Raw genomic sequence first — 26951 nt, forward strand, 5'->3', positions numbered from 1 at the left:
GCACAATCTGCAACCATTATTTTACCTGAAACCTAATTAGCCCAAATGGTTGGCAATGAGTGAGTATCTGTTGCGGTATAAAATGTTACCAAGGTCATCAGAACATGCCATGTGGGGTTTATTCTCATATGATGAGCACAGTCCAATGCAATAGCACAGCTCCTGCTAACAGCCAGGATTGGAGGTCTGACGATGCAATTATGATGACGTCACAGTAAAGTAGAGGTGAAAGTAGTTCAGTGCAGGCAATATTACGTTCCTTCAAAGAGCTGAGCCCAGAGAGTTCAAGCACTTTCCATATCAGAAATTGTACTACTGAAAAGTTTTTCTTGAAAGAGGTATCAGCATGAGCCTGAATGGGTGTGGCTGTGAATTCATCCCAGTTGCGTATCTCACTCAAGACAGTATTCCTGAAAATGCAATCAGGGTCTGGCGGGCTGATTTCGCTACATACACATGCACTTAAAGAACATTCAAGATTATGATGAAGCCTGAAAACTTTAGCTGAAACTCGTACCTGTTTACAACAAGGTCTGAGGTAGTTTAGAACCACTCTACGTTTAGGAAATATGAGAAAGAAGGAAAGGGATTTAATGCACAAAACTTTCAAGATACAATGATAATTGCTACAGAGAAGGGGAGTGTAACCATGTAGTTCTAAACTGTCTGTCAAGAAAGAGAAGCATTGACAGAAACGAGTGAAAAAGTTCATTAAAAGCTGAACTTCTGTTAGCCTGGCTCTGTATATTTAATTTATGATTTTTGAAGAAACAATATTAACATTAACTCCAGAAAGAAAACCAATGATAATAATGAAACTGAGAAGAGCAGAAAGGAAAGAAAATTTTACAAGATACTGGACAAGCCTAATAGGCATGGGTACTGAATTGTGAAGTAACGCTGTCCTTCTCAAAGTAAGTCCAGGTGCTCAGTGTGATGCCTGAATCTCCAGAAAGCTGAAATACCTTCACACAGGAAGGCCGAAAAGTTGTAAATTCTTTTGAGGTTCACTTTTGATGATGAAGTTTATTTTGAAAACAACATGTATGTACAACTGACACACTGAGCAATGCACAACTAACAAATTGAGCATATACGTGGTGAATTATTATGAGAAATACTTAAAATTATTATAAGAAATACTTAAAATTAGATTTAAACTTAACTTAGAGAAGCCTGCACAAAACCTGACCTATTACTTAAGTCAGCAGAAAACCTCTTATTGATTTCTCTCTTAAGGGTAACAAACAGAGTGCAAACAGATTATGGAAGCACAAGCTCCAAACAGGCTAGTGTTTCCCATATCCATAGACAGCCAAATTTAAATTTTGCTCACCTGCACTTAACAGCCTAGTGGTAGCTGCCTTTAAACTCTGATATGAATGAACTGGGATGAGGATGTTTAATTCAACATATGACATAGAGGTAAAAATAAAAATATTTTAAAAAATCCTTAATATATCACAATTTGGAGCAAAGTTCCAGGGAACCACAGCAACAGTGATATGATGCTAGGTAGGGAGGAAAAGAAAAGGAATAACAAGCAGATTGGGGGAAGCATGTAGGAAAAAGTAAGAGATGTGAGGACTGGAGACAAACAGCTCAGACCACAAGAGTCGTATCTTCATGTTGCTCCTCCCACAAAGAAGAGCTCTTCCCTTGCTCCCTATGCTCTCTTTCCCTTCTTTGTCAGCGCTCATATTCAGACGAGTGATAGATTCCTTACCAAAATTCCATAAATTAGAAAAAAAAGGGCACGTAGAAACACATCTTTGCAAACAGTCACTTCGACTTAGGTTAACACACACATTTTCTTAGCTATATATGCACAGATTCACAAATGTAAGTCATACCAGTCTTTCCCCAAAACTGTTCCTTGCAAATCCAGCTCTTGCTACAAGAGGGATATGTTTCTAATCTAATCATCTCAGTCCCATGAACTTTGTATTATTGAATAAAAACATTCACTGAAAGTATTTGTGAGTCCAGAGGAGGGCCATGAAGATGATCCGAGGGCTGGAGCACCTCTCCTGTGAAGACAGGCTGAGAGAGTTGGGGTTGTTCAACCCAGAGAAGAGAAGGCTCCAGGGAGACCTTCTAGCAGTCTTCCAGTACCTAAAGGGGGCCTACAGGAAAGCTGGAGAGGGACTTTTTACAAGGGCAGGTAGTGATAGGACAAGGGGCAATGGCTTTAAACTGAAAGAGGGGAGATTTAGATTAGATATAAGGAAGACATTTTTTACATTGAGGGTGGTGAGGCAGTGGAACAGGTTGCCCAGAGAAGTTGTGGCTGCCCCATCCCTGGAGGTGTTCAAGGAAGGCCAGGTTCGATGAGGCTTTGAGCAACCTGATCTAGAGGAAGGCGTCCCTGCCCATGGCACGGCAGTTGGAACTAGATAGTCTTTGAGGTCTCTTCCATCCCAAACCATTCTATGATTCTATTTACCTTTCAAAATGAGTAAGTGACATAATTCTTGAAATAGATCCAAATCATGCAGCACCAATGCCCTTGTTATTAAAAATCGCATAAACAAACTTGCAGAATGACCCAAACAGGATCTTGGCCGGCAGAAGACAGAAGAAACCTGCCTCTATTTTCCAGCAATGAACCCATCATGATTGTTTCAAAAGCTGTTTCTCAGCGTGACAAATCTCTATTAGAAAATCCTGTAAAGGACTGGTTTATTTATTATTATTTATTTTAGCAGCTGAAAATAACTAAAAAACTCACGACAGCTATAGAAGATGCCAAAAAACAATTCTGTGGCCTGACCATGCTTCAAAAGCACAATCTAAAATTTTTATGTCAAGACAAAAACCTCATAACATCTATTGTTAAACACATTTATTGGATTCTAGGTATTAACCATAAATGACCTAGCGACTATAGTTCACGAATTCAGAGACAACAGATAGGTGACACAGACCAAAAATGATACAAATGAAACGAATGATTTCTGGTAGGTGTACAAAACCCCTGCTTCCTCTACAGAAAGAAACTGCCATCACTCCTATTCACTCAGATTACATGGCACATAGTTTTGGATGCACAAACCCTTACCTGAACTGTAATACTGCCCAACTTACTCAATATTTCAGGAGTCACCTGGTACTTTTTGGACACATAGTATTTTGCTGTAAAAGACCATACAGGTCAGTTTTGTAAATTCCTCAGACTAAACAGAGACCGAGGTTGTTGATGTTTATCTGTCAGTTTTCAGGAGACACTGGATAATTCTGAAAATCATGAGAAACTAGTTTACCTTCTCTTAACTGAGGGATGAGTATCTGCACAAAGACAACAGATGTGCTGAGATGATAAGTTAAGAAATAGATGAGTAAAAGCTATAACGAGGAAAAGTACTTACATTGCACCAACAGTGCAGCTCTCCTCCTCTACAATAGCCCAGGGCCTAAAGCAGCAGGAGGCACTGGAGAGACGTGTTTACACCTATGTCAGGAGAAGTCATCACTCATTCAGGTTTTTAGCCAAAATAATCTGAACTTCAATTCCCATAATGTTTATGTAATGAATCAATTACAATTTTTTTCAGAACACTGAGTTGTATTATTCTATTAGACTGGAAGGAACGGGAAAAGAAGTAATTCTCTGATGTCTGGTTGTGTGATAATGTCTAATGCCAAAGCTGTGCAGACCTGATTCTTCACTTCCTTCGTAGTAATTAAGCACATACAGTATTATAAAACTGGTATGCAGTTGTAATTGCAGTCAGTCTATTGGTAAAAGACAGATACTTGCAGTTTCCTCATATTATACTACAGCTGTTAATTTGGGATTTCTTTATCTAAGAAAAGTTGCAGGATGACTTTAAAACTATTTTCCTAGTAAGCATTTTTGAAATCAAATACAGACCCAGCTTCTATCATGGAATACAGGTGGGACTTTGACAGTACCTCAGCCAAAGCTTTGTAATGAAAGCTTGTGAAGGATCAAAGAAAAGTCTGCAGGATTTTTCTGAGCAGTTTACAAAAGTCATATGAAGGCTCACTCTGTGAGCCATAGCATACAAGGTCTTGGAGATGAACATTTAACTTGCTCTATTTTATATACCTCACTACAGCCAAATTGCCAATACTTAACAATTGGGAAAAAAATGGCTTTGGACCTGCTCACCCATATCTTGTTTAGACATTTGCACTTCTTAAGGAACCACAAAATGGAGTCTGCATCCAGCAGTAGCATTTCACACCTGCCTGCACAGATTTTTTTTTTTTTTTTCATTTTGGAGCTTTAGAACCTGTTCTAAATTCAAGCTAAATAATTAGCTACTAGCTCAATTTAAAATATATATATATATATATGAATATTTAGCTGATCCTAAAACTTGACCTACGACTTTTATTTCTGTATCCTGAACAAAGCTTTGTGGAGCTTCCATATGTATGAGTTAACTCGTACGACTGACAACAATAACCATCACTTCAGAGAGAACTAAGGATTCTAACCTAAATACGCCATTAACAGAGATGGAGATGGGAACCAGGCCTCAAACATCCTCTGGCATCTACAAATTATTACTGCTGAAGCATGGTTTAGTCTTCTGGCAACTTGTATCATGACACACAAGCCTAAACATCTACTCTTAAATACACTAACTCTTACTGGTTCTGATTATTTGTTGTCTACTCTATCCATAACAACAAAATTACCAATTCATTCACTTGTCCATTTGACAGCGTATTAACACCTGTCAAAATATAAGCCAACTGATACTTTCATGGAGAAATGCAATGTCTACTTTCTGTGAAATCACATCTAAGGTTCTAATTCTTTATATATTAAGGTTCTATTCCTTTATTGAGTGTCTCCACATGGGCATCACTGTATAAGAAGAACTACTGTCACACAACACTCAGACAAGAATGGCATTAACTTTGTCTTCTGATTTTTGCACTGACTCCAGATGTACAAAACATCGCTGAATAATGAGTAGAAGCTCGCATGCATTTTGTTGGAAACCTTAATTTACTTAGAATGGAATAATTACAGACATCTTTTGCTTTCTTTAATGGAAACCAACACTCATCAAGTCAGACAGTAAACTGCAAATTCTCTAACTTAATGTTATCATTAGTAAAGATGAAGATGCATTAAATTCATTTGAATTTTTCAGCAATGCTGAGAAGCACTGAGCTCTTTCACGAGTTGTCATAATAAACAAGAAAAACTTATTTTCATGGGGAAAAAAGAAAGAAATTGAGTTCTAAAGGCAGAAACTGCAATGAAGAACAGTTTCTTCTCTAAAAAAATTGGTAATTCCTCTTCTGTATTGTGTTTTACATTAGACTTGGATTAACTTCTCTCATTGTAATTCCATTTAACATGCCATTTGAACTTGTTTTAGAGCTCATTGGCAATGGCTTGAAAACAGAGCTGCGCAATCTTTACTCACTTCAGAAATTAATTTCCTGGATAAATCAATATTAAGGAGTTGATATTTGGCCGTACATTTCTGTGAATAAAAATCTTTTCAATCCATTTAGAATAAATTCATTAAATAAAGAGACTTTAGAAAGAGCTGTCCATATGACTCAGGCCGAAGTCTGAATTCAACCTATGGAAGAAAAACTGAGAAAATGAGGCCTGGGGAATTTAAAGATACTAAAGTACTAAATAGAAATAATGGCTCAATAATGACTATATAGTTAGTTCCATTATGTACATATCTAACAGTTCTATTTTATAGTTTCTGACAAGAAAGCAATGAATACCTCATCAGTTCTGTTCTACCTCTGTTGCAAATAAAATATGAGTAAGTAATAACACAGTTCTGAATAATTGTAGTATTTCATCACTCTGATAAACCCTGGCATTAAGCTGTAACAGCACAACTTACGTCCACTGAAAGGGGAAAAAAAAAGAAACAAAAAAAAAAACAGAAAAAAAATATTTCAGATCAATATACAAGAAAATATGAAATTTAGAGTCAATAAATACAGACAATAATTAGAAAGGATGAGAATATTCACACCAAATCACACATCAGTTCTGTGTTGTATCTTCCTTTGTCACTAGTAACATGTTGCTGACACAATGGTTAAGACAGAGACCTACGCGACGCAATACAGAAAACGTGTGTTCTTGGCGGACAGCATCAAGAGACCAAGCAGAGCTCAAGTCCCTTAAACATTTCAACATTATTTCTTTGAATAAAAAGTCATAGGATTCCCACTAGAAAATGGGAAGTTGTGGCAGAGCTTATCTTAAAATTGCCTGGGAGCTCTGTGATCACATTGGACTCACCTCAGTGACAGGTTCTAAGAATAACTCTAACAGAAGAAAATAAAGCCAGTGAGAAAGGCCAGGTCTGACTGAGAATCAGTCTAATACTAAAAACTTCTATTCAAGTGTATGAAGGGACAATGCAAAGTTGTTTTTTGTTTTGATTGATTTTTGGAGATGAGGAACTGGAAGGTATATAGGACCTGATAGTTCTTGCTTTGAGAATCCCTCAGATCTGTTCATTCAGATTCTTGGCAGAGAGCAAATGCCATGGGAAATAAATAGACGTTTCTATTCAACAGTGAGTCATAGGACAAGATCAAAAAGATTTGCAGTAGGTTACAGTCTACAGGACTTATTTGTGTAATAAAAATTAATTGTGCACATCAAAGATTAGAAACTGAAAATCCTGTTCTTTCTTTGAGAGCCTAGCCTCAGAACAACTGGCACAAACTCTTTTTAATTTTTTTTTTTAAATGCTCTCTACAATGGTGACTACTAAAAACTAGCATCTAGGAAGTTATGCCCTTTGCTTATCCACAGCTTTAGAAAAGCAAACTTGTTTGATCAAACTGCAAAGAAATACCACCACTGACAGACTTATCTACCAAAGACAAGACATGCTCCATTGCATCTCAGTAGTTCCAGCACGGATTACAACCAAAATAGAAAAGTTTTCTAGTTTTATTTTCAAAGGAAAAAAAAAAATCCAACTTTTTGGACCTATTCTTAAGAGAGTTGTGTCCCCAGTAGCTGGTCTCAATTTTTAACCATGTTCCAAAGGCTGTTAAGCCATAAGATAATCAGCACTCCTGGCTAGGTGCTGGCCAGCATGAGCAGTATCCTGCCTCAGAACTCCAGACAGTCTGAGGCAGCTGTGGCACATATTATAAACTATATATAATGCCGTGGGCATGCATCTTCACTGACAGATATTCACAAGTCAGAAGACAGCAGTGGGAAAGGAAGGGGCAGTATGCAAATGTCAGAACTCGACTGCAATTTGGCAATGAAAAATACTATAGTATTATTGATAAAGACTAATCAATTTTATTTGAAACAAGAAAAGAGAAGCTTTTCTTCTTCGAAGTTTCTACTGATGCATTGCTACCACTTGTTATATTTCTTCCTGTTTTTAGCACAACCAGTATCCAACAGGGAAATTCTTCCAAATTAAGTAGCGTGATAAATTAACATGCTATTTGTTATGTTGATATAACTCATTTTATCACTATGGTTATGCAAAGGAAAACTGTATTTATCCTACACTAGCTTTGTTTTCTTCTGACAAGGCTATTTGTCACCACAGGAAATTCCAAGTTCATAAGAATGGATAGCTGATATTTCCAATATAATATACTTCATGAGGAATAACAACCTTCCTAATCAGTTTTGCCAATTACATCAGTGTTTGTCTTAACACAGAATCACTTCATCCCATACTGAAAGACCAACATGGAGCTCTTCCTAAAAGTCACGTAGATCTGGAGAGTAAGAGAGACTGCATCATCATCAGCGTGGAAATACTTAGAATAAGCAAAGTAGCAGGCAATGTCATTGAGACAGACATAGATGGATGCCAAATTCTGTGATTGTAAAGGAAGAGCCAGATCTTTTACGATACAGTGTAAAAGCATCATAATTCATGAAGATTATGAGAAAAGTTTATGCACACGCAGTCTTTGAATTTTTAGTTCCAGATTGTAAAACATTTTTTTCTTGGGAAAAAATATCTGCAAATTCTTCTTTTTGTATTCTGAACAACTGCTTGTCAACGACCAGGTGCAGTTCCACTTTTCTAAATGAAACATTTTGGATGATCTGTTGCAAGTTTTCTTAGAAATACAGGCAAAACTTTAGTAATCATCTTCAGGAGTGAAAAATACGTTTTTCTTCAAGATGGATGCTTGATTTAGGAATTTCCTTTTTGACTGTAAGAAATGACAATTTTGTACTTCGAAAAGCCAACTAAGGTCAAGATTAATATAGCATTCATTAATTAGTTCGTTGATATCATGAAGGCTTTTCTTGTCATCCCACTGAGGGAATGAGGGAATTTGCATCTCAGCAGGTAAACATGTTTGATACTTCCTTAATCTACTGCACAGCATTTGTTACAGCCAAAAATAAAGACACAAAGTGGAATACAGAGTCAACACAATTTAGGAAACAGATTACTAGTTACAAAGGAATATGAATGAAGAGTAACTTTCAAAAATAATGTATATCCTGGACTGATGTGTTCCATAAACATTCTATTTGCTAATGGAACCCTTCGGGAAAAAAAATACTTATTTCATATGCTTTCCATTCTGCTCAAGTCATTTTAGATTTCCACTGTAGCTCTGCCTTCTATTTCCTTCTGTTCTCCTTGCCTTGGTTAGAGAGGTAGGGTGTTAATGGGGTACTTGATGAAGATTGAAGACCTATTTTCTCCCCCCTCGGAGACCAGCCTGATTTGAACAAATTGAGGAGAGTGAAGCAGTCTCTTCATGTCCTTGGGAAAAGCCTTTTCCATTTCAGCATTTCCAGCTTTCAGACATGGTCCCCTTTGTTCACAAAGAAAGAAAAGGTGCCAGCACAAGAAGGTTCTGAATAATTTCACATAATGTCAGCAGGGCTGCAAAAGCTCCCTTCCAATCTTCCTTATGGCTGGTGAGCATGTGAACGCGAGGTGGATCCAGGAGGAGAATGCAGGGAACTACTACTGCTTGCAGCTCGAACAGGGTGAGAAACAAGCTGTTGTCCACCAGTCCCCACCTCTGTTGTTGACACTTCCTTACTACTGTCATCCTTGTGGGTACTGTTTTGTGCTGGACACTCAAAATGCACACAGTGAAACACCTGGAGAGAACAAAAAATGAAGATAAACCAAAACAATTAAGTGCTGGCAAAAGCACCATCAAAGTAAGATGAAGTCTATATGCAAGTATGCAGGCCAGATGAGTGCCAAAGTACTTAGTCAAATTAGAACGTTTCACCACGAGGTCAAAACCGTCTACCCATGGGCCATAAACATTATGAAGTGATACAAGTGGAGCAAGAGAAGGCCTACCAACCTTTACATATGGGACTAAAAATCAGAAAGATCGTCCCAAAGCAGATAGGGATATTCATAAATTATTTTTTTCTTTGCCAAGTGGCATAAATATCTACTACATGCTATCGGATGACAACAACAATTACATTAATTGCCTTAAATGTATCTTACAGTCTAATTACTTCCTCAAAAGACTTAATGTTCATACACACTAGAAATGAAATTTAAATCATTACCAATATGATTCTATTTCAAGATTGCCCTCTGCTGTAATAGCAATGGTAGCTCTACAGACATATCCTGGAGTATGTAGAAAGGCATTCAGAGTGTCCAAGGAGGCTGCTGCTTCATCATATGAAATATTCCATTTCAAACGGTGATCATTTTCTGATGTTTCAAACAATACCTGGGACCACTGTACAGGTGACTGTATCTTAGAGTAAGAGGACCATCTGTTTAAGCATTTTTTCCAATTTATTTTCTACTTTACTTACTCTTACTTCTACTTGTTCTTGAAGTGCCTGGGAGGAGAAGGGGGAGGAATTCTTTAAAATTGTCACAAAACTTCTTTCCATATGATTTCTCATTGCTAAGAATTGCACAGCTTTGCCACATACTAAACAAATAAATCTTTTCTTATATTGATTTAAATTTTGCTACTTTCTCATGCATTGTAGTGTTATAGCTAAAGCTTGATGAATATTAAAAAGTGAATTTTAAAATTATTGTTTTAACTTAATTTTGTATGCTTTTATGACACCTTCTATCGTTCTTCTTGCAAGTAGATCATGTCTTTAAAGCTCTTCTCACAAACAAAAGTAATCTCTTATAATCTTAACTGCCCTTTCCCAGACTCTTTCAGGTTAATGTGGGCAAAATCAAATAAAATAAACAAGATATGGGTATACTACGTATTCATACAAGACAACAGAATATTGCATTTCCTATCCTTTCTTCAATACAACCGAAAATCCTATTATTCTTTTTGACCATCCCTGCTCAAGTGCGCATTGAGCAGACGTCTGCAATGACATATCTGCAATAACCCCGGGGTCTTTTCTGAGGAGGTAGCTAGTTAATTGAAATTCTGACAGCATACATGAAATGGATTAAAAAAAAAAAAAAAATTTGCAGTCACTGTTTTGTTTTTATCCCCATTATATTTTCTTGTGCCTCTCATTGTAAGAATTCTTGCAGTTTTTATACAGATATATAGTGATGCATGTTTATTTTTTTATATATTTCCACATGCTCATATCAAGATGTATCGCTGTGTCCTTATATACACACATATGAACAGATCACAAATCTACACCAAAACCCCCACACACACGTGTGCACAAAACTGTTTTCTCTGCATTTCTTCTGGTGATTTTTTTTCTAAAGCTGAACTAATTTCTACAGTGGCATGAATTCTCTCCATCTGTTACAGTTCTTGAGAAGCCAGTTTTGGCATTCAGCTGCACTTCTAGAGAAGTCCTTTTTATACTCATCCCACTCCTGTGTTTTTAAAGTAACAGCTATTGTCATTTTTTCAGCTGCACTTATCAGCATCAGGATTTGCAGAAAAGAACATTATCTCATCAGTGCACCTCTGCAATATGCTGCTTTCCTTGAAAGGCAGCAGGGTCTAATGAATGAATGAAGTCAGAAGATTCTGTATTTCTGCTCTATCCCATACCAATAGTGTTTCTCACTTAAAACTTTGCTTCATCTAGTGCTGCACGCTTTTTAAAATACAGTATTGTTTCCACTGAAATTTAGCTGATACTAGTCTCTGAAGTACCCGATTCTTAAATTGTAACTTTCATTTTTAACCATTCTTTCATCCTGAATTCTTAATGCTCCTTTCAGCATTAACAAGCCTGCGAATTTACAACATTATTTTCAGTTTTTCTGCTGTTTTAACACATACAGCCTACAGCTTCGGAAAGAAACAGAGGACAGAGAAGTACAGTTGAGCCCATCTGCTTCATTCGATATCGAAATTACATATTTCAGAACAGTATTACTAAAACAAACAATCCTGCGTGTGTTTCCCTCAAAAGGCAGAGATGACAGTTCAGCATCATTCTCTGATCAGCGGCATGTTATACTTCTCATGGATGTTTTAAGAAAGGTGCAACACACAAAGTAGGAAGGCCAAGTACACATATACTGGTGCAGTAATTTGTAAGATAAAGCTCTCTCACTAGCAACTAGGTGTCCTTTCCAGGTCAGTAATATTGCAGGGGAATAACAAGGTAAAACTTACACAGTCAAAGTATCAGGTGACCTGTCTGACAAATAGATGATGACAAAGACTAAGGAAAAATAATCTTTTTATTTCTAGAACTAGGATGTCTGGAAGCTCATGAAAACAAAAAATATACACTTTTATCATGTTCTAACACACTAAAAAAAATTCAAATGCCAGGTCAAAAAACATCTGTGAACATTACATCTTTCAACAGTTGGAAAACATGGCAAAGATGAGTTTAAAAGATGAAAACATTCACAAAATGGAGAAATTTTATGGGATTTTTTGCAACTCCAAAAATCAACTCATCCCTTTGGAAGTATGCAGATTGTGCTTTCAAAGTTCAAAGGTATACATTGGTAGAACAAGTATGGAGTATTTTTGTACCTATTACAGTAAAAATCCTTGATGAGAACATGTTGCAATTAGAATGTTTCATTTAAAATGGAAACAGCCTGACATAAAATACAACAACCTGTAGGTAAATAATTCTACAAACTGCTTGTGTTCTTACTGAAGAGACTACCAAGCATACCAACTCCATAACAAACCAAGATTTTGGTTACGCTGTTATTATTTAAATTGCAAGTATGAAAAATATCTTGCTGCATTCTTTGGAAAATGAAACTTCATGGCAAACTGTAATAGATCACCTGTTTAATATATATCAAAACAATGTAATTTAGTAATATGTTCATGCTAATAATGTTCCTCCTCTATAATCTTTTGGAGAAATAAATTGTTTAAAAAAAAAAAGAATTTGCTTGGGTAGATTTTAAAGACAAAAGAGAGAAAAGACCTATAACAGTAGCATGTGTTTATAGTTCCACTCAGCCACTACATGAATAGCTGTGACCCCTATTTGCACATACTGATCTTCACTACAGTTATGCAGTGCTCCATATAAATAACTACAGTGGATATTAAATTCCTTGAAAATGGTAACCAATTAAAAATCAGAATTATGTTTAAAACCTCTTTACTCTTCAGGGCTTAAGGTAACCTTTAAGAATTAAAAGTTGGAGGTAATGTTTCTTAGAGGCTGATTTGCTAAGTTTACACAATGCATCTCATTCTTATTTAATAAAGAGATGAAAACTTACAGAGACCAGGATGAGAACAAACAGGACTGTCTATTTGGATCAGTAATGGAAAAGGCCACATTCATGCCTGTACAACAACCTTGGAGGCAGCTTCTAACTATGTATTTCTGAGAATTCAGTGATTAAGACTGAACTATACACTGCAAGAGACAGTGCTTAGAAAAAATATGAGTTAATTGACATTCCCAGTTCAGTTTATTGGTCAATTTCTTTCCAACTGTCTGTTAAGAACTAATGTTGACATCTGGTGGTGCGTACGTTGACAGTAATTACTCTAAAATTGGACATAAACAATGCTATTTGACAATCCTTCCAATGCCTTCTTAAGGAAACATCATCCCCATATGCTAAATATGATCAGAAATCCTGACTCCTAATACCGTTAGAGTTGACAAACTCTAATTACTAAAAATGTAATAGCACTAACCAAAATTCCTTGTAAAGTGTAAAAGTATAATGTTTTGTGCTGAACTAGACATGTGTGATGTAGACATGCATGCACACACACAGAAGCACCAGCTTTTGGTGCCTCTTATCATCTCATTATATAAGGTCCTAATCTCACAAAGACTTGCATGTATTCTTAAACTCCTATATTGTAAATTGTTTCACTGAAATCAAATGTAAAATCTGGACTTCATCTGAGAAAATACACAACAATCATGAAAGACAGAAGCACAAGTAAACAAAAAGGGGATGATATTGTACTTGGTCAGTTAGGGCAAAACATTTTTCCTGTATAAAATGAATTGAAAGAAATCTCTTGGTTTGGCCACTATTGGTTAACTGATTTACCAGGTATGAAAAATAATTATGAGAGAATATTATGCAAATATGATTTTTTAATGAAGAATGAGATTCTTCTTATGTTTTATTCATTCAAAAGATAATATAAAGGTGATACAACCAAGTAATCAGACGCTACACACCTTTCTCTAGTGCATTAAAATGGTATTTTCATCATTCAACAAAATAAGGAATAATTTAAAACCAAACCCAATAGGAATGTTTGATGGTACTGCACAAAGGTCAAAATCAGAAAGGGTTTACTGTATTTTGTAAAAACTCCAAAACATCCCCCACAGTGGCAACAGCCCTTCAACTCTGTAGAGTCTGGGAAGACGGTAATGCAGTTCACTAATATTCAAATAAGAAAAACATTCATTCTTATTTCGCTAGATTGCCAGAGAAAAAAAATGAAGTACATTTTTGAAGGTATTATCAATTTCCTTGCAAGATATGAAAAACTACACTGTTGTATATTCATGAAGAATATAGGTTTTCTTAAAAGTTCCTTACCTCATTAGCTGTGTTGTGAGTTCCGACTATCCTGATAAAAGATGCAGGCTGTTTATCAAAAGTGATCGTTTGCCAGGATCTACAAAAAAATTCCAGAAAAGCATACAAATATTAAACACAGTCGCAACAGCTTGCAGCAAAATATACAGAGAATCCATTCAAGTGACAGTACGTACTATGATCACTTAATAGGGCAAATAGAGAAACACTTTTCATCACCTGAATTTCCAGTGCTCCTTGTTCGTTTTTATTTTTAAGTGCCTTGACTCTGCTTATGCGTTTTCATATATACCTTACACTACTATAACTTATGTGCAGGAATAATACTCATACTAGTGCTGAAAGTTAAGAAAATACTAAAAGAATAAAAACCTGTATCAAAGTCTAAAATCCTCGACTAATATTGACTGTATTAGATAAACAAAAGATCAGATAAATAAAAATGCATCCATCATTAACTACTCATGAGAAATCAGTAGAGCTTGGTTAAAGAAAATTAAGCTCTAGGGGAAAAAAAAAACAAACACCCAAAACCTCAAATAAACTCCTCCCACTCTTAAGCAGAGCAGTGGAGGCAGAGGAACCAAGCTGCTTCCAGTAAATTACGAATGACACAAAGCATTCTTGGCAGTCCAGGTCGTGAGGACTGCCACATCCGGACACAGAGGCAGTGGGGAGAACAGACTGCTCCCCCAAAGCTGGAGAGTAACTTTTTGGGCTAAACTGAGAACACATAGAGGTAGACTGGGACCACTATAATCTTCCTTCTTCATTCACACTCTTCTGATCTAGGTGAGGTACAACACCTCGAGTAGCCTAACACAGCAGAAAAAGGACCCCAATTCCTACCATACCTTTGTGCTTAGAGAACACACTGACACAGTAAACCAGAAGAATCAAAAAGAATAATAGGAACTAGAGATTTCAATTTGATGCCAGACTTCCAACTACACTAGATTAGTACTTGAACATGTTAGAATTTAAATTACTTTATATTCATAGAAGATGAAAGCTAGATACAGAATTTAACTTTTCATTAAAACTAGACTATCACAGAAGGCTTCAGAGATAAAATACAGTTGAGTATAACTTGATGAACTTGCTACAGGAGTAAAACGTTGGATAGTTTTCCTGAATGCATTCAGAATACCTTCAGATGTGTTCGTATAAGAAACAAGGGAGCAAAGAAAAACCAGAATAAAACACCTCTTGCCACCAGTAGACTATCCCAAAGCCCGGCAGTATGAACAGTTTGATTGCTGACTACTTTTCAGGCACTTGAATTTTCCCTTAGTAGGAAAACATCTTTGTCACAAACACAGTATTTCTGGGTTTAATTTAGTCAACTACTACTTTTATCACTGCTGTCAGGTTATATTTACTTAAAGGAGATTATAAGCCCAACCAAGACTTAATTTCAAGTAGTTTACTGGTATTACTGCATGAAGTAACAGATGTAATTAGTTATGATAATAGAAAGGTGTGCTCTGCGTCAGGCCTCAGAGGTACAGCAGTTATCTATCGAACAGCCTGGCTTATTTATATCCCTTATGTGGCTACGTCCTCCTTATTTTAAAAGCTCGGGCTGTTTCTTCAAGCTCTAAATAAAATATAAAATGACAGTGGACTATTTTGTTGACTGTCTCAAGATCTGAAAGATTGCTATGATTTAAACATTTTTTCCCTAAAGAAGAGAACAATCCTGCTTGAGTTTCCTTCTCATATTACTCTAGTACAGCCAATCAGTTAAATCTTCACGGCCAAATGTAACTTGTTACCTCGAAGTACAGAGCCCCAAAGATGAGTAGCTGGGACAATCAGATGATTGTAACACTACTTCTTATAACAAAGTATTGCCATAGTTTGCATTATGCATATGCTTTCACATTTACACGCATACACTTCATGCAAGGAGAGTGATGATGTAAAAATCAGATTTCCCTATTTAGGGATTTGGAACATATTCTAAAGCTATTCTAAATAAAAGAGTTTAAAATCATAAAGAAGCTATTAAGAACAGCCGATGCCTTCCTAACCTCTAAGGTAGGGTTTGTGTCCTGTGACCAGAAAATAGGTTAATGAGGGATCATAGAGTAGAATATAAGCGGGACTGTTTCTATTTACAGTACTTCTGAGCACTGGTCAAATACACACTGCAGATTTTCCAAAGATGGCAGTAAATGCCATTGCCTGTTGTACGAAGTGACAACAAGGAAGCAGATACATCTATTCAGGAATACAGCTGAAGAGCAGGACAGATTAAGAGAGGTTGAGAAAAAGGCCTCTAAGGATCCTTTTGACAACACCCTTCTAGATCAGCTCCTCCAGGAAGCTCCTAAGTTCTTCCACTTCCCTCTGCATTACAAGTCCTTACTTTCTGCTGTGATGCTGTTATTAGGATTGGATTATAATCACCTTTTTAATAATATTAAAATATGATAGAAAATAGTAAAAAAAATCCTTGAAGATGTGAGACTTGATAGGGTTTTCAATAAATCGGGTCCTAAGAATATTTACTGTTTTGGTATGTGTCCATTTTATTTCTTTCCAATTGGAAAAATGAAGTCAAAATCATAGACAATTTGTAGAAGTTATTAAAATTCAAGTTATTAGAGTTATTAAAATTCCGGTTATTAAAATTCAAGAATATTGCCACTAGAGAATTAGTACTTGATGGGATAATGAGAAAATTAGGTCTCTTAGTTTATTTCCTTAGCAAAAAGGGAAAAACAAGGTAGAGAACAACCAAACGGATTTGGAAAAAGTCACTTTTGAAATACGCGACGCGAACCTTCTTCACTAGAAAGCTGCACTGATTTCAACTGTAACAGTACGTTTGAGAACATTGATATATACAAAGCAATGCCTCTCCAGTATAGATGTAATTATTCAGCAAAGAGATAATTTATGCAGTGTAACTTATACCCACATAGGAATAGAGATTACTGACAGAACATTATTAGGGCACATCTGCCCTCTTTTTGCATTTTTTGCTGACATAACAAATTCAGTAAGACTTCTATTTATGTATCAAGCCGTAACAATTGTTCAGTGGGTGTTCTTTGATTAAATTAAAGTCATCAGAGGTAAGCCTGAAGTTTCTTTTTAATCTTCTTTCGCTATCAGTTATCTCTTCTGGTAGTATTGTAATAATGTCAGTTTTTCTGTAGAAATTTTATTTTGAAAATTATTTTGTAGTCATGCCATGTGTATGTGCTTATTTTATACTTTTCTGACAAGAGCTAGTCTTTCTAGCCTCAATATTGCTTGTGATAGTCTTTACAAAAATTTCCTCCAACCTTTATACATAGCTCTGTTATTGATTCATACATAAATCACTGTATTCCAGGAACAGCAGCATTAAAACGTATCAAAAGCACCTCATTTTTGGTCTGGGATTAGATACTTCTGTGTAATAGATGCTATTGCTTCACCTTTACTCCCCATATGCCTGGCAAACAAATCTTTCAAGCTGATGGCAATACTTTCACCTTCTTTACCTAGGACACAGTCATAAAGAATCTATCAGAACTTACTTCTTCCACGAACTGACATTGTTGTCTTTGAACTTTCTGTATCTCTGTACTGCTTATTAGTGACCCTATAACAAATTCATTTTTCAGGGTTTAGCTTTTTTAAATATTCAGGAAGTGTTGATCTTTTTCTTCTGTTTTCACACCTGTCTTGCTGGTTGATTCATTTTAGATTTGCTGCTTAATCTGCAGCAGTCCTGGTCATCACTGTCACAACAGAAATAATCTCTACCTCGAGCTGTGGTTTACATCTCTAAGAGAAGACTCGGGACTAGCAGCCTACTCAGATTTATACCATGGTCCTCAAGCCGAAATAAGCACTACAAGTTGTTTGGCTAGCAAAGGTCCCCTGATAGCACAGCTCAATTTTCCAAAAGAAACTAGCCTTGTTACATTCCTATGGTGTTTTATTTAACACTCTACATCTCACCTCAGCCACCCGACTTCTAAGTCTCCTGTTCTGCCCAGCTCCCCTAAGGAGATGCAGTAATTGATGATTAGCATTCCAAAGCCATGCTTGCATCCTGTGAGCCTGTCATATTTAATTACATTTTAACTATATTCGTCTTCTATAATAGCCTGAACATAATTTAGATAATTATCTTTTGCTCTCTTATTCTCTGACTCTGCCTGTCTCACTTAAAGCTCCTTGCAATGAAAATCACTTTCTCTGCTCAAACATATAAACAGACTCTTGGGCCAAGTGCTTTCATCTCTCCAACAGCAACAGCTGTCACTGAAAACTCAATGTCTTTGTGCATCCCACAATCTCTTCAGCATATTCTATTCAGAGGAAGAAGAAAATCATTAGAAACCCCTCCACTTTCATGTTTCTTCCTTTTTCTTCATTAGGCTATTGCAAGAGGAAAGCAAGAAATACTGATGTCCAGGTATTATTATAACAATAGCTTGCTATTGCTTAAGCTATCTATAGCTCCAAAATAGCAATTCACCTCTTAAAGAATTTAATGGCTTTTCTCAGCATTTGGAATCCTTGCCTAGTTACTTCTATGAAAAGCTGCTATCATTCTAAAGATTTATTACATATAATAGGATATAAATAGTAACCCTTTCCTGTTATTTCTTTCTCTTCAAGAAAGAACAAATTAAGAAAGAAGTGGAAACTAATCTTTTATTGAGGTTTTCTAATGAGCCACTGGCACTACAGAATACTACCACACTGTGGGATCACCAGGGTAGCATTGATCATATCTGAAACCACGTTCAGGTGAAAGATGTAAGACGAAAGAGAAACCTGTTGCATGTAACTAACATTCATCAAGCGGTAATAACCATATCGTATTCCTATCATGGCTTGCTTTAGACTAAGCATGTACGTTTTGTGTGTGCACATCGTGTCTCCTCACTTTCCAAGGTGACATACAACCTCTATTTTTTGTTCCTCACTCCAGCAGAAAAACAAAGTAGAGTTGGAAGCGAATGCAGAAATGAACAACACATCTTGAAAAATGTCAATTACCAGCAAGTAACCTCCATTTTGTTTTCTAATGCTTGTCCACACATGCCTCGTTCTATAGTAAGTGACAAAACACTTAGCTTATTTGGATGTGGACTTTTTTAGCTGTGACTACATATTTTTTTAATGAAATACAGCATTCATTATGATGCAATAGTGAAGAGATATTTGTAAAAGCAAATGACAGGAAAAAGGAAGAAGAGTTGTGTTGTCTTTCCATACATCAGACTGATGATTGTACTGATGTAAATGAGACAGCAAGTAACTAGCATGTGATGCTGCCAAATAAAATATTCTGTGCGCACAAAAGCAAGCCAACTGAGACTCCAGAAGTACCATAGTATGTTCTGAAGGATGTGTGTTACACTCCTTGCTTTACTAATGACTACTATACTAACCTCTGTTACGGAGTACCTACATAATAAACACAGAAGCATGTACTAAAATGCTGTAACAGTTACTGTTATACAGACATTTTTCTTTATAAAATACCAAAAAAGGTCTATAGTTCCCTTATAAATTGCCTATAATCCCGCGTTTTCCACCATAACAATACTAAACAATAAAGTGAAGTAATACTCCCTTCTCCTGTTAAAGTTGTAATTTAACATACTAATTCAAAGAGTCAGACCCATAAAGCACAGAAGTCAAACTGGGTAGCTGGCTCAGCCACCCCCTTTCCATCCAGCCTCCCAAACCAATGAGGGGGAAGACAAAGCATGAGAAAGAAAATATTGGGGGCCATGAAAGGTCATCCACATTTTGGTTTTTAAATTGAAGTCAAAATGAGTGAAGTTCTACCCCTGGTCTATCTCAACTGAAAACAGTCCTAAAACTGAGTTTCCATCTATTCTGCTGTGACCATGACCGCACTCTCTCAAAAGGTGGCCCATCAAATGTGGTACTTCCAAGGAAGGCGCAAGCTAGAAGTAACAGCTTTCTCTCTGCAGCTCTCAGAGTCAGAGGCAAAACTCACCTAATAATGCATCTGGTTATATTTATGCTATAGTCCATTGATGAGATAGCAAATTACCAGTCTAATAAGGAGAAAAAAAAAAAAAGAAATTGAAGTACTAATGATAGAGGTAGCAAAAATGGTTATGAGAAATATGATGAGAGTCTAGAATAAACATGAGAATAATAAATGCCAAAAATCCCCTGTCATAGTGTTTGTTACATAACAGCTTTATGGCAAACTTCCCTGCAAAGTTTTGATTCTGAATACACTTCCCATAAGGACACATAATTCAGAAAGCATCTGAACAAAATTTGTAGTTATTTCTGCACTATGATTGGTCCCTCTCACCAATCCAAACAAAATATCTGTCCTCTACAAGAACACTTTACAAAACTGCTATAAACATTTTATTGCACATGATTTATTGCAGAATCAAATGTGAGCTTGATAAAGCAGACCTATTAGAATAAAAATTCTGACATAAAATAGATTTAATGAAGTCTATGCTGACTTTCTGACATCTTCATAAAGCTTCTAATGTAAAAGACCACTTATAGTAACTCCTGCTTTCACAGCTTCGGTGCTGACATTTTTGTTGTTTTAGAAAAAATATGACATAAAGAAAGTGTTAAAATATAGTCAAATTGTGCAATGGTAAAACCGAATGTAGTAATTATTTTTCTAACTAATGTAGTAACCAATTTTGAAGTATGTCCACATGCCAATGCAGGCAACCAGCAGCATTTTTGCACTGCATATGCTGTGTACTCATCTAATTTGGCTTGCTCACATATTTTTTTCATTTTCAACCAGTTATCTTTCTGTACTTCCAGAAATACATTTTGTATTTTAAAATCTTACACAAAATGAAATTATTAGCAATTTGCTGGCAACTGTCTGGCAGAACACCACGAGCCAAATTGCTATGCCGTAGCAAGAACTGTTCTTGTATGTGGTATGGCAGTGGTGGTGGACGAAGGCTGTGAACTTGAGTAAGCTGACCTGTGAATTCATCTTACACAATTTTCTATATACGAGAGCACACATGCAGAAGACAAGCTTGCACAATCCTAGAGGCTGAATTGTTTTTTTGTGCTTATTCATTACCAATAGTTATTGCTCCTGATGTTCACACAGATAGCAAAGATATGAATAGCCATCCAACACATTAACATACCCAGTAATACAACTAGCAGGACGCTTTTAACTTTGAAGACTTCTTCCCCCATTAATCCTACTACAGATTGTAAGCTATTTTTATTATATTATTTTTCATACCAGTGGAACAGTTGATTAACAGCAAATACATAAACAATATTTTTAGAGATACAAGACAGAATCATGCTCCCTATTAATCAGTTCCTTTGTAGCATGTAGACTAACACTGTATTTATCGCACTTCTCTCACATTCCCTTGGGTGTGATTTCATGGCCCACTCGTAAAAACTTCACATTTACAGTAACTGCCCTTCTATTACTGTCGATAACATCTAATTGACATGTCAAACCCCCAAAGAATGTAGTAAATTGCACCACAGCCTCTAAGAAGAATAAAACAGTGAAAAAAGTAGATCAGCGTGTGCCTCCTCATAACAGTAATACAAACATACTGAGGTTTGCTAATGGAAGGGAGGAAAATTGTAACCCTTTCTACTACCACAAGGAATCATCTATTAACCTCAAGGTCAGAAAACAAAGCCTTGCGACCTCAGACTGAAACTCGCCTAGAAAAAAACCTGAACTTGCATCCATGACTGCAGTAATTTTAGACATGAGACTGAAGCGAACAAAGACAGACAAAAATAACAAATCCAACTTTTGCTTGTGTCACCATGATATATAATAGAAAAAAAATGTAGCTCCCCTCCCAATAGCCTCTGGTAAACTAAATTTTACTATTTAATTCATAAGTCTGTACCTTAAAAACTTATAGACAAACAGCTGGGTAAAATTCACAAAAATAATTTTAAAAACGAGGAAATTTTCTTTTGTGGTCTTCCATCATGAATCAAGTCAGGCAAAACTTGTTTACGCAGCGACCAAGGAAAAAGGCAAAATGACTTTTATAAATATGTAGTTGAAGTGTATGAAATCCATTAAGAAAGAAAAATCGGTTTACAAGGATACAATAATGAAATGAAATTAGTTAATATGGTGTTCAGTACTAGTATCAAGAAAAGAATTTCTTACTGTGGGAACTCTGTGTGATAGAAAAGCAAAGAGCAGAATGGGAGCACCGTTCCTTCAAGCATATGAAACAAACTGACAGAGCATTATTCTAAAAAAATACACCACGTACCATAGTACAGAAATCCCCAAAGCACGAACCTAAAGATATAATAATTCTTCCATTTGGTACATAATGTACATAATCTGTCTGAGTAAAAACATTACTGTGAATAAATCAATGGCTTAATACTGGATATATCTCAACGCAGGATATTTCTAACACTAAAGACCATATCTGTTTTGGCCAGCATAAGCAAATGTGTACTTTTCAGAGTTCTAATTAAATTAGGTCTTGAGTATCAACAATCTAATCAGGGCAAACCTCTAGATTTGCTGTGTTAACATCCGACTGGCCTCCTGACTACACAAGGAGATGTCAACAGTTGCTATATTCAATGGCTTTGCCTGTAAGAAAGGGCTACAGACAACATAGTAAGTTGCCATCTAGTTCATGAACATTTGGGCATCTCCTGTTCATTGGGTTGTTAGATGATCTTATGCAACAATGAATTTCAAAGTAAACAAACATAACTGCAAAACAACAGTTCAAGTATGAGGCATTCCTTTCTTATCTCGGGCAGACAAATGGGCCAGTTTCAAATTTATAACCCGGATAACCTTTTTGTAGTAGTATCTATTTATAAAGGTGCTGAGAGTGTGCACGTGTGTGGGCACCCGCATGCATGTGGGTATGTGCACGTATGCACATACATTCTCAAAAAAGAGAGATTAGGACTTGCTGAAGGCAATCCAATGTACTGCCATAGGATCCTTTCATAATAAAGTTGAGAAATGAAGTTGAGAATAAGGATGTTTTACAATGGAACCTAGGGAACGTGTTCTCAGAACCAAGAAGTCTGAATGCTTCTATAATCTGGTCCCTAGGCTCAGGGAAATAAAACTGTTTTGAATTTCGGTGTTTGTATAAATCTATCCTAACAATAAGCAGTAAAGACAATATTAGAATAAGTAATATTATCTCAGATTCTGGTGGGTTCTTCCCTCCCATCTCCCAACAAATATTCTGCCTACTAAACAATGCTGTGATTCCAGCATAATAAAAAAAAAAGAAAATAGACTGAGAAACTCAACGGACATGTATCTGAATCTACCCAATGTGTATGTGAAATATGCAAGAAAAAGCTTATGAAATGGTTGATATCTCAGAATGACAGATTTACCGTAAAATATCAAAGTGCATCTAAAGTAACTGGTGAAATAATTTAAAGTAAATTCATACTGTCTTTAAGAAAAAGAAGTAAAACCACAACAAAAACTCCTACTGAAAAGCTCTAGAAACTGGGTGCTCAAACAAAAATGTGTTCAAGAAAGTCTTCACTCCTGCTCTGTGGACAGCGAACGAGAAAAGTTGCTGTGTCAGAAGAGAAGGCAACGCCGAGCACTATGGATGGAAATATGCAAAGGACAAGTCTCATTATCCAACCCATGACTTCACACTGATAACTTCTAAACTAAATGTGGTCAATATATGCAAATTTGATAAATCAACTGTAACTGTATGTTGGATTATTAGTATTTAAAAGTCACAGGCATTAAAACAGGAGGCAAGAAATCTACAGGAAGTCCATGTCTCAAACAGATAAATGACAGCAACAGCTTGTGATGAAGGCACCACGGCATGTCATCATGCTGATTTACACATCTTACAAGGTAGCACAAAATCAGTGATTCCAGCAGCAGCTGGCTTTGCTCAGATCCAGGTGTGACAAGTAGTTGCAAAGATGAATATATAGATGAACGAATGGCTAGCGCAGAACATGCAAGAATAAGCGCAGCAGCCAGAAACCAGACAGATCGAATCCCATTCACTTTCACAAGAGGGAAAACAAATCCCTACCTGGTCAAACCAAAGATGCTTTACAAATATCAACCCAGAAGTAAGATAATCAATCAATCAATAAATAAATAAAAAATAGCTGAATATCAGGAACATGTTTGGGGGCTGACAAAACAAATAAGGCAGCCTCTCTCTCCTTCAGTTCTTTTTTTCCCCCTCTTCAAAGCAGAAAGAAAATACATATACTAAAACCCCCTCCTGTATCTAGCACTAACAGTAGAAGCAGTGGTTATCTGTACAGAGTGAAAACTAGCTTCTACTTAAAATAAGTTTTTCTTTTAATAAGAATAACTTGAAAGTTTACTGTTTTACCACAGAAATTTTATAAACTCATCTGGCAAGAAACAAAAAGGCAAACCCACTGGGAAGTTTAATTTCTGCTGAAACGTCCATGTAATAATAATAATAATAATAATAATAATAATGCTTGAATAATTATAATAACAGATAATAATAATTAATGAAAGGAAATGAATGTTTCGTTTGATTTTTATTTTAAACAGAATACTATGCAACAGATATTTTACACATACTTAATTACCGCTATTTATTTTGGAAAAAAAAAAAAAAAGCAAAACCAAGAAGTGCTTACAAATGCAATCAAACTGAATTTATTACCATGAAAAGTTGATATAGACTTCGTGCTATTTATCCAAGAGAAGTAGAAAACCAGGGCTTATTGAAAACCACAAATAGTGTAAGTAGATTATGCACTCCTGGAAGAGTAAAACGTATTCTTTTCTTCTGGATTTGTATTAGTGTTTGAAATTAAAAAAAAAACACTAAAAAACAGCTAAAGTGAGCAGGAATTCAGTAACATAGGAATCATTCCTAGAGAACACTGGGTTTGGAGAACTCCTTAGAATTTCACTCTTGTGGGCTAAGGGTTTAAAGTCCTCTGTTTGCTTATTCCCTCCAATCCAGAAAAGAACAAATGTAATTCAGCTTCATCAGCACAGCTTGGCCCTTCACAGAGTTTTTCTGTTATAAAGCTATTTGTGCATATGTATTTGTGCACTTTGAGATAATTATTATTTCAAGTTTCCTTCCCCCTGCCTCACCAAAACGTCTTTTTTCTGGATGATATATTACGAAGTAATACAACACATACCTATTTTTATTGTTAGCTTGACAATTTTTACAGACCTCCAAAGAAATATTCAAGTCTTTGACAGCATGGGAAAAAAATCCAATACCTAAAAGAATCAGATACTGATACTATGGATATTATTTGATATTGCTTATTTTCTCTGAGGCGGAACTGAGCTAACATCCAAACTGATGTCAGAGTTACTGTGATGTTTTCTTCACTCTCGTCACCGTAACGTGCATGAAGAGCAGCAGAGAACATGCCAGTCACAAGGCAAAGCGGAGCAAAGCAAAACTTCAAAACGCATGGCACATGCAGAGCTGCAATAAGTGTATGGAAAAACATTCAAGGGAGACTAAGACACTGCAATTTCCAACTCCTTGCTAGTCTGGTTCCAGGTTCGTTCAAAAGATCCATGCATGTTTGTGGCTGAAAAGTAACCACAAGGAACTGACGGTACAAGGGGAAAAAAAGAAAAGAAAAATTAACAATTTGAAAACCTTCTTGTGATGATGAATCACCGCTAAGAAAAGTAACTCAAAAGAAACTAGATCTTTTTTCAATCAAACTAGACTCAGCTAAAATAAAAGCTAGCAAATGAAATATTTGACACAGAGCTTTCACACTTCTGAGAGGCTCCTAGCGCTCTGAAATGGAATACAACTCTGGTTTCTCTCTGTGAAATCTTAATTCTTCGTGCTTAATAAGGCAGGTATGTGAAGCTGGAGCCTCTTTCTTCTTTTGCTTTATTACCATCCTACAGAATGTGAGTATATAAACACACGGAAAAATATGTACTTTCTTTGCCTCTATCGTTCAGGGCTTTTAAGTTCAATGATTACACAAAATGACCCTTTATATCTGTCTGACTTGGTCCAGTAGGCATTACTAGCAGCATAATGAACAGGTTAATGAGAACCCTCAGTTTATTTTTGTGAGACTTGAAATTGAGCTTAACAATGCAGCAATTTCCCAGACATCTTGCTTGAATATATTTCATCTTTGTATTGTATGAATGTGGCTACATTGAGTTCGACAACTCTGGGGGAGACATTTGGATTTCACAGAGTTGCTGTGAGATTTGCTTCACGTTAAATAGAATGAATCATGGTCAAAATATACTCTGTCTGACAGAAGGGGTACAAGAACAGTTTTGCTGTGAAATTAACTGCATTTAAACCAGGATGAAGTGTGGTCAAAAGCCCCTGCTATACATAGCAGGTACAAAAGCAGTTTCTTTTATCCTCTTCCACCTCACCATTTGGGAGCTCAGGCATGAGACAGAGTTAAGGATTATACAAAAATTAGGAAAAAACGTTATTTTCTCATTCTAGGTATGACAGGATAGTAGATGCAAGTAATACTGATGGGAAGCAACGGAAAAAACATTGTGAGCATATAGGGAGTTGGAAAGGCAAGAGGGCTGAGAAACATTCAAGATGTTTTATTATGAAAGAAAACAGTCCTATGAAAGTCATTAAGGAGAAGAATGATGGATGAAAATGGATGTGAGGGAATTCTAGAAATGGAATCAGAGTGAAGCAGAGGAATTAGAGGAGGACAGGAGGAAAAACTGCTATGTTTGTGGCTAAGTGTAAGGAACTACATATATGAGAACGTAACGTGCCACGTGCAGTTATGATCAAAGTTATTCATACACTTCAAATATTATCTCTACAGCAAAAGAAATAATCACATCATGATAGAGATTAGCATAGTTTCACAAAGTAACCCCAGAAAAAAAATCCAAAATTGAGTTTGCCACTAATGCTGTGCAAAGCTGAAGTATTTTCTCACTTTGGGGTCCTTAGACAACATGGAAGACACTTTTCTGTACATTTGAAAAGTGGTTTAGAACTGTTAAAGGCATGATCTAGATCT

At 36.2% G+C, this 26951-nt stretch overlaps 1 protein-coding gene across 1 annotated transcript in view; it reads right to left on the minus strand.

Moving 5' to 3' along the window:
* Positions 1-4757: 4757 nt before the first annotated feature.
* BTBD9 (BTB domain containing 9) overlaps positions 4758-26951 on the minus strand; it is a 124753-nt gene continuing 102559 nt past the window's right edge. Inside the window, exons 11-12 of the mRNA XM_086631675.1 lie at positions 13926-14004; positions 4758-9088 (exon numbers count right to left, since the gene is read on the minus strand). Of these exons, the coding sequence (XP_086487801.1) occupies positions 8891-9088; positions 13926-14004 (277 nt within the window). The 3' untranslated portion in view covers positions 4758-8890. The remainder of the gene's footprint in view (positions 9089-13925; positions 14005-26951) is intronic.

Source organism: Tauraco erythrolophus, chromosome 2 (genome assembly GCF_009769465.1).
Source record: "Tauraco erythrolophus isolate bTauEry1 chromosome 2, bTauEry1.pri, whole genome shotgun sequence".
NCBI lineage: Eukaryota > Metazoa > Chordata > Aves > Musophagiformes > Musophagidae > Tauraco > Tauraco erythrolophus.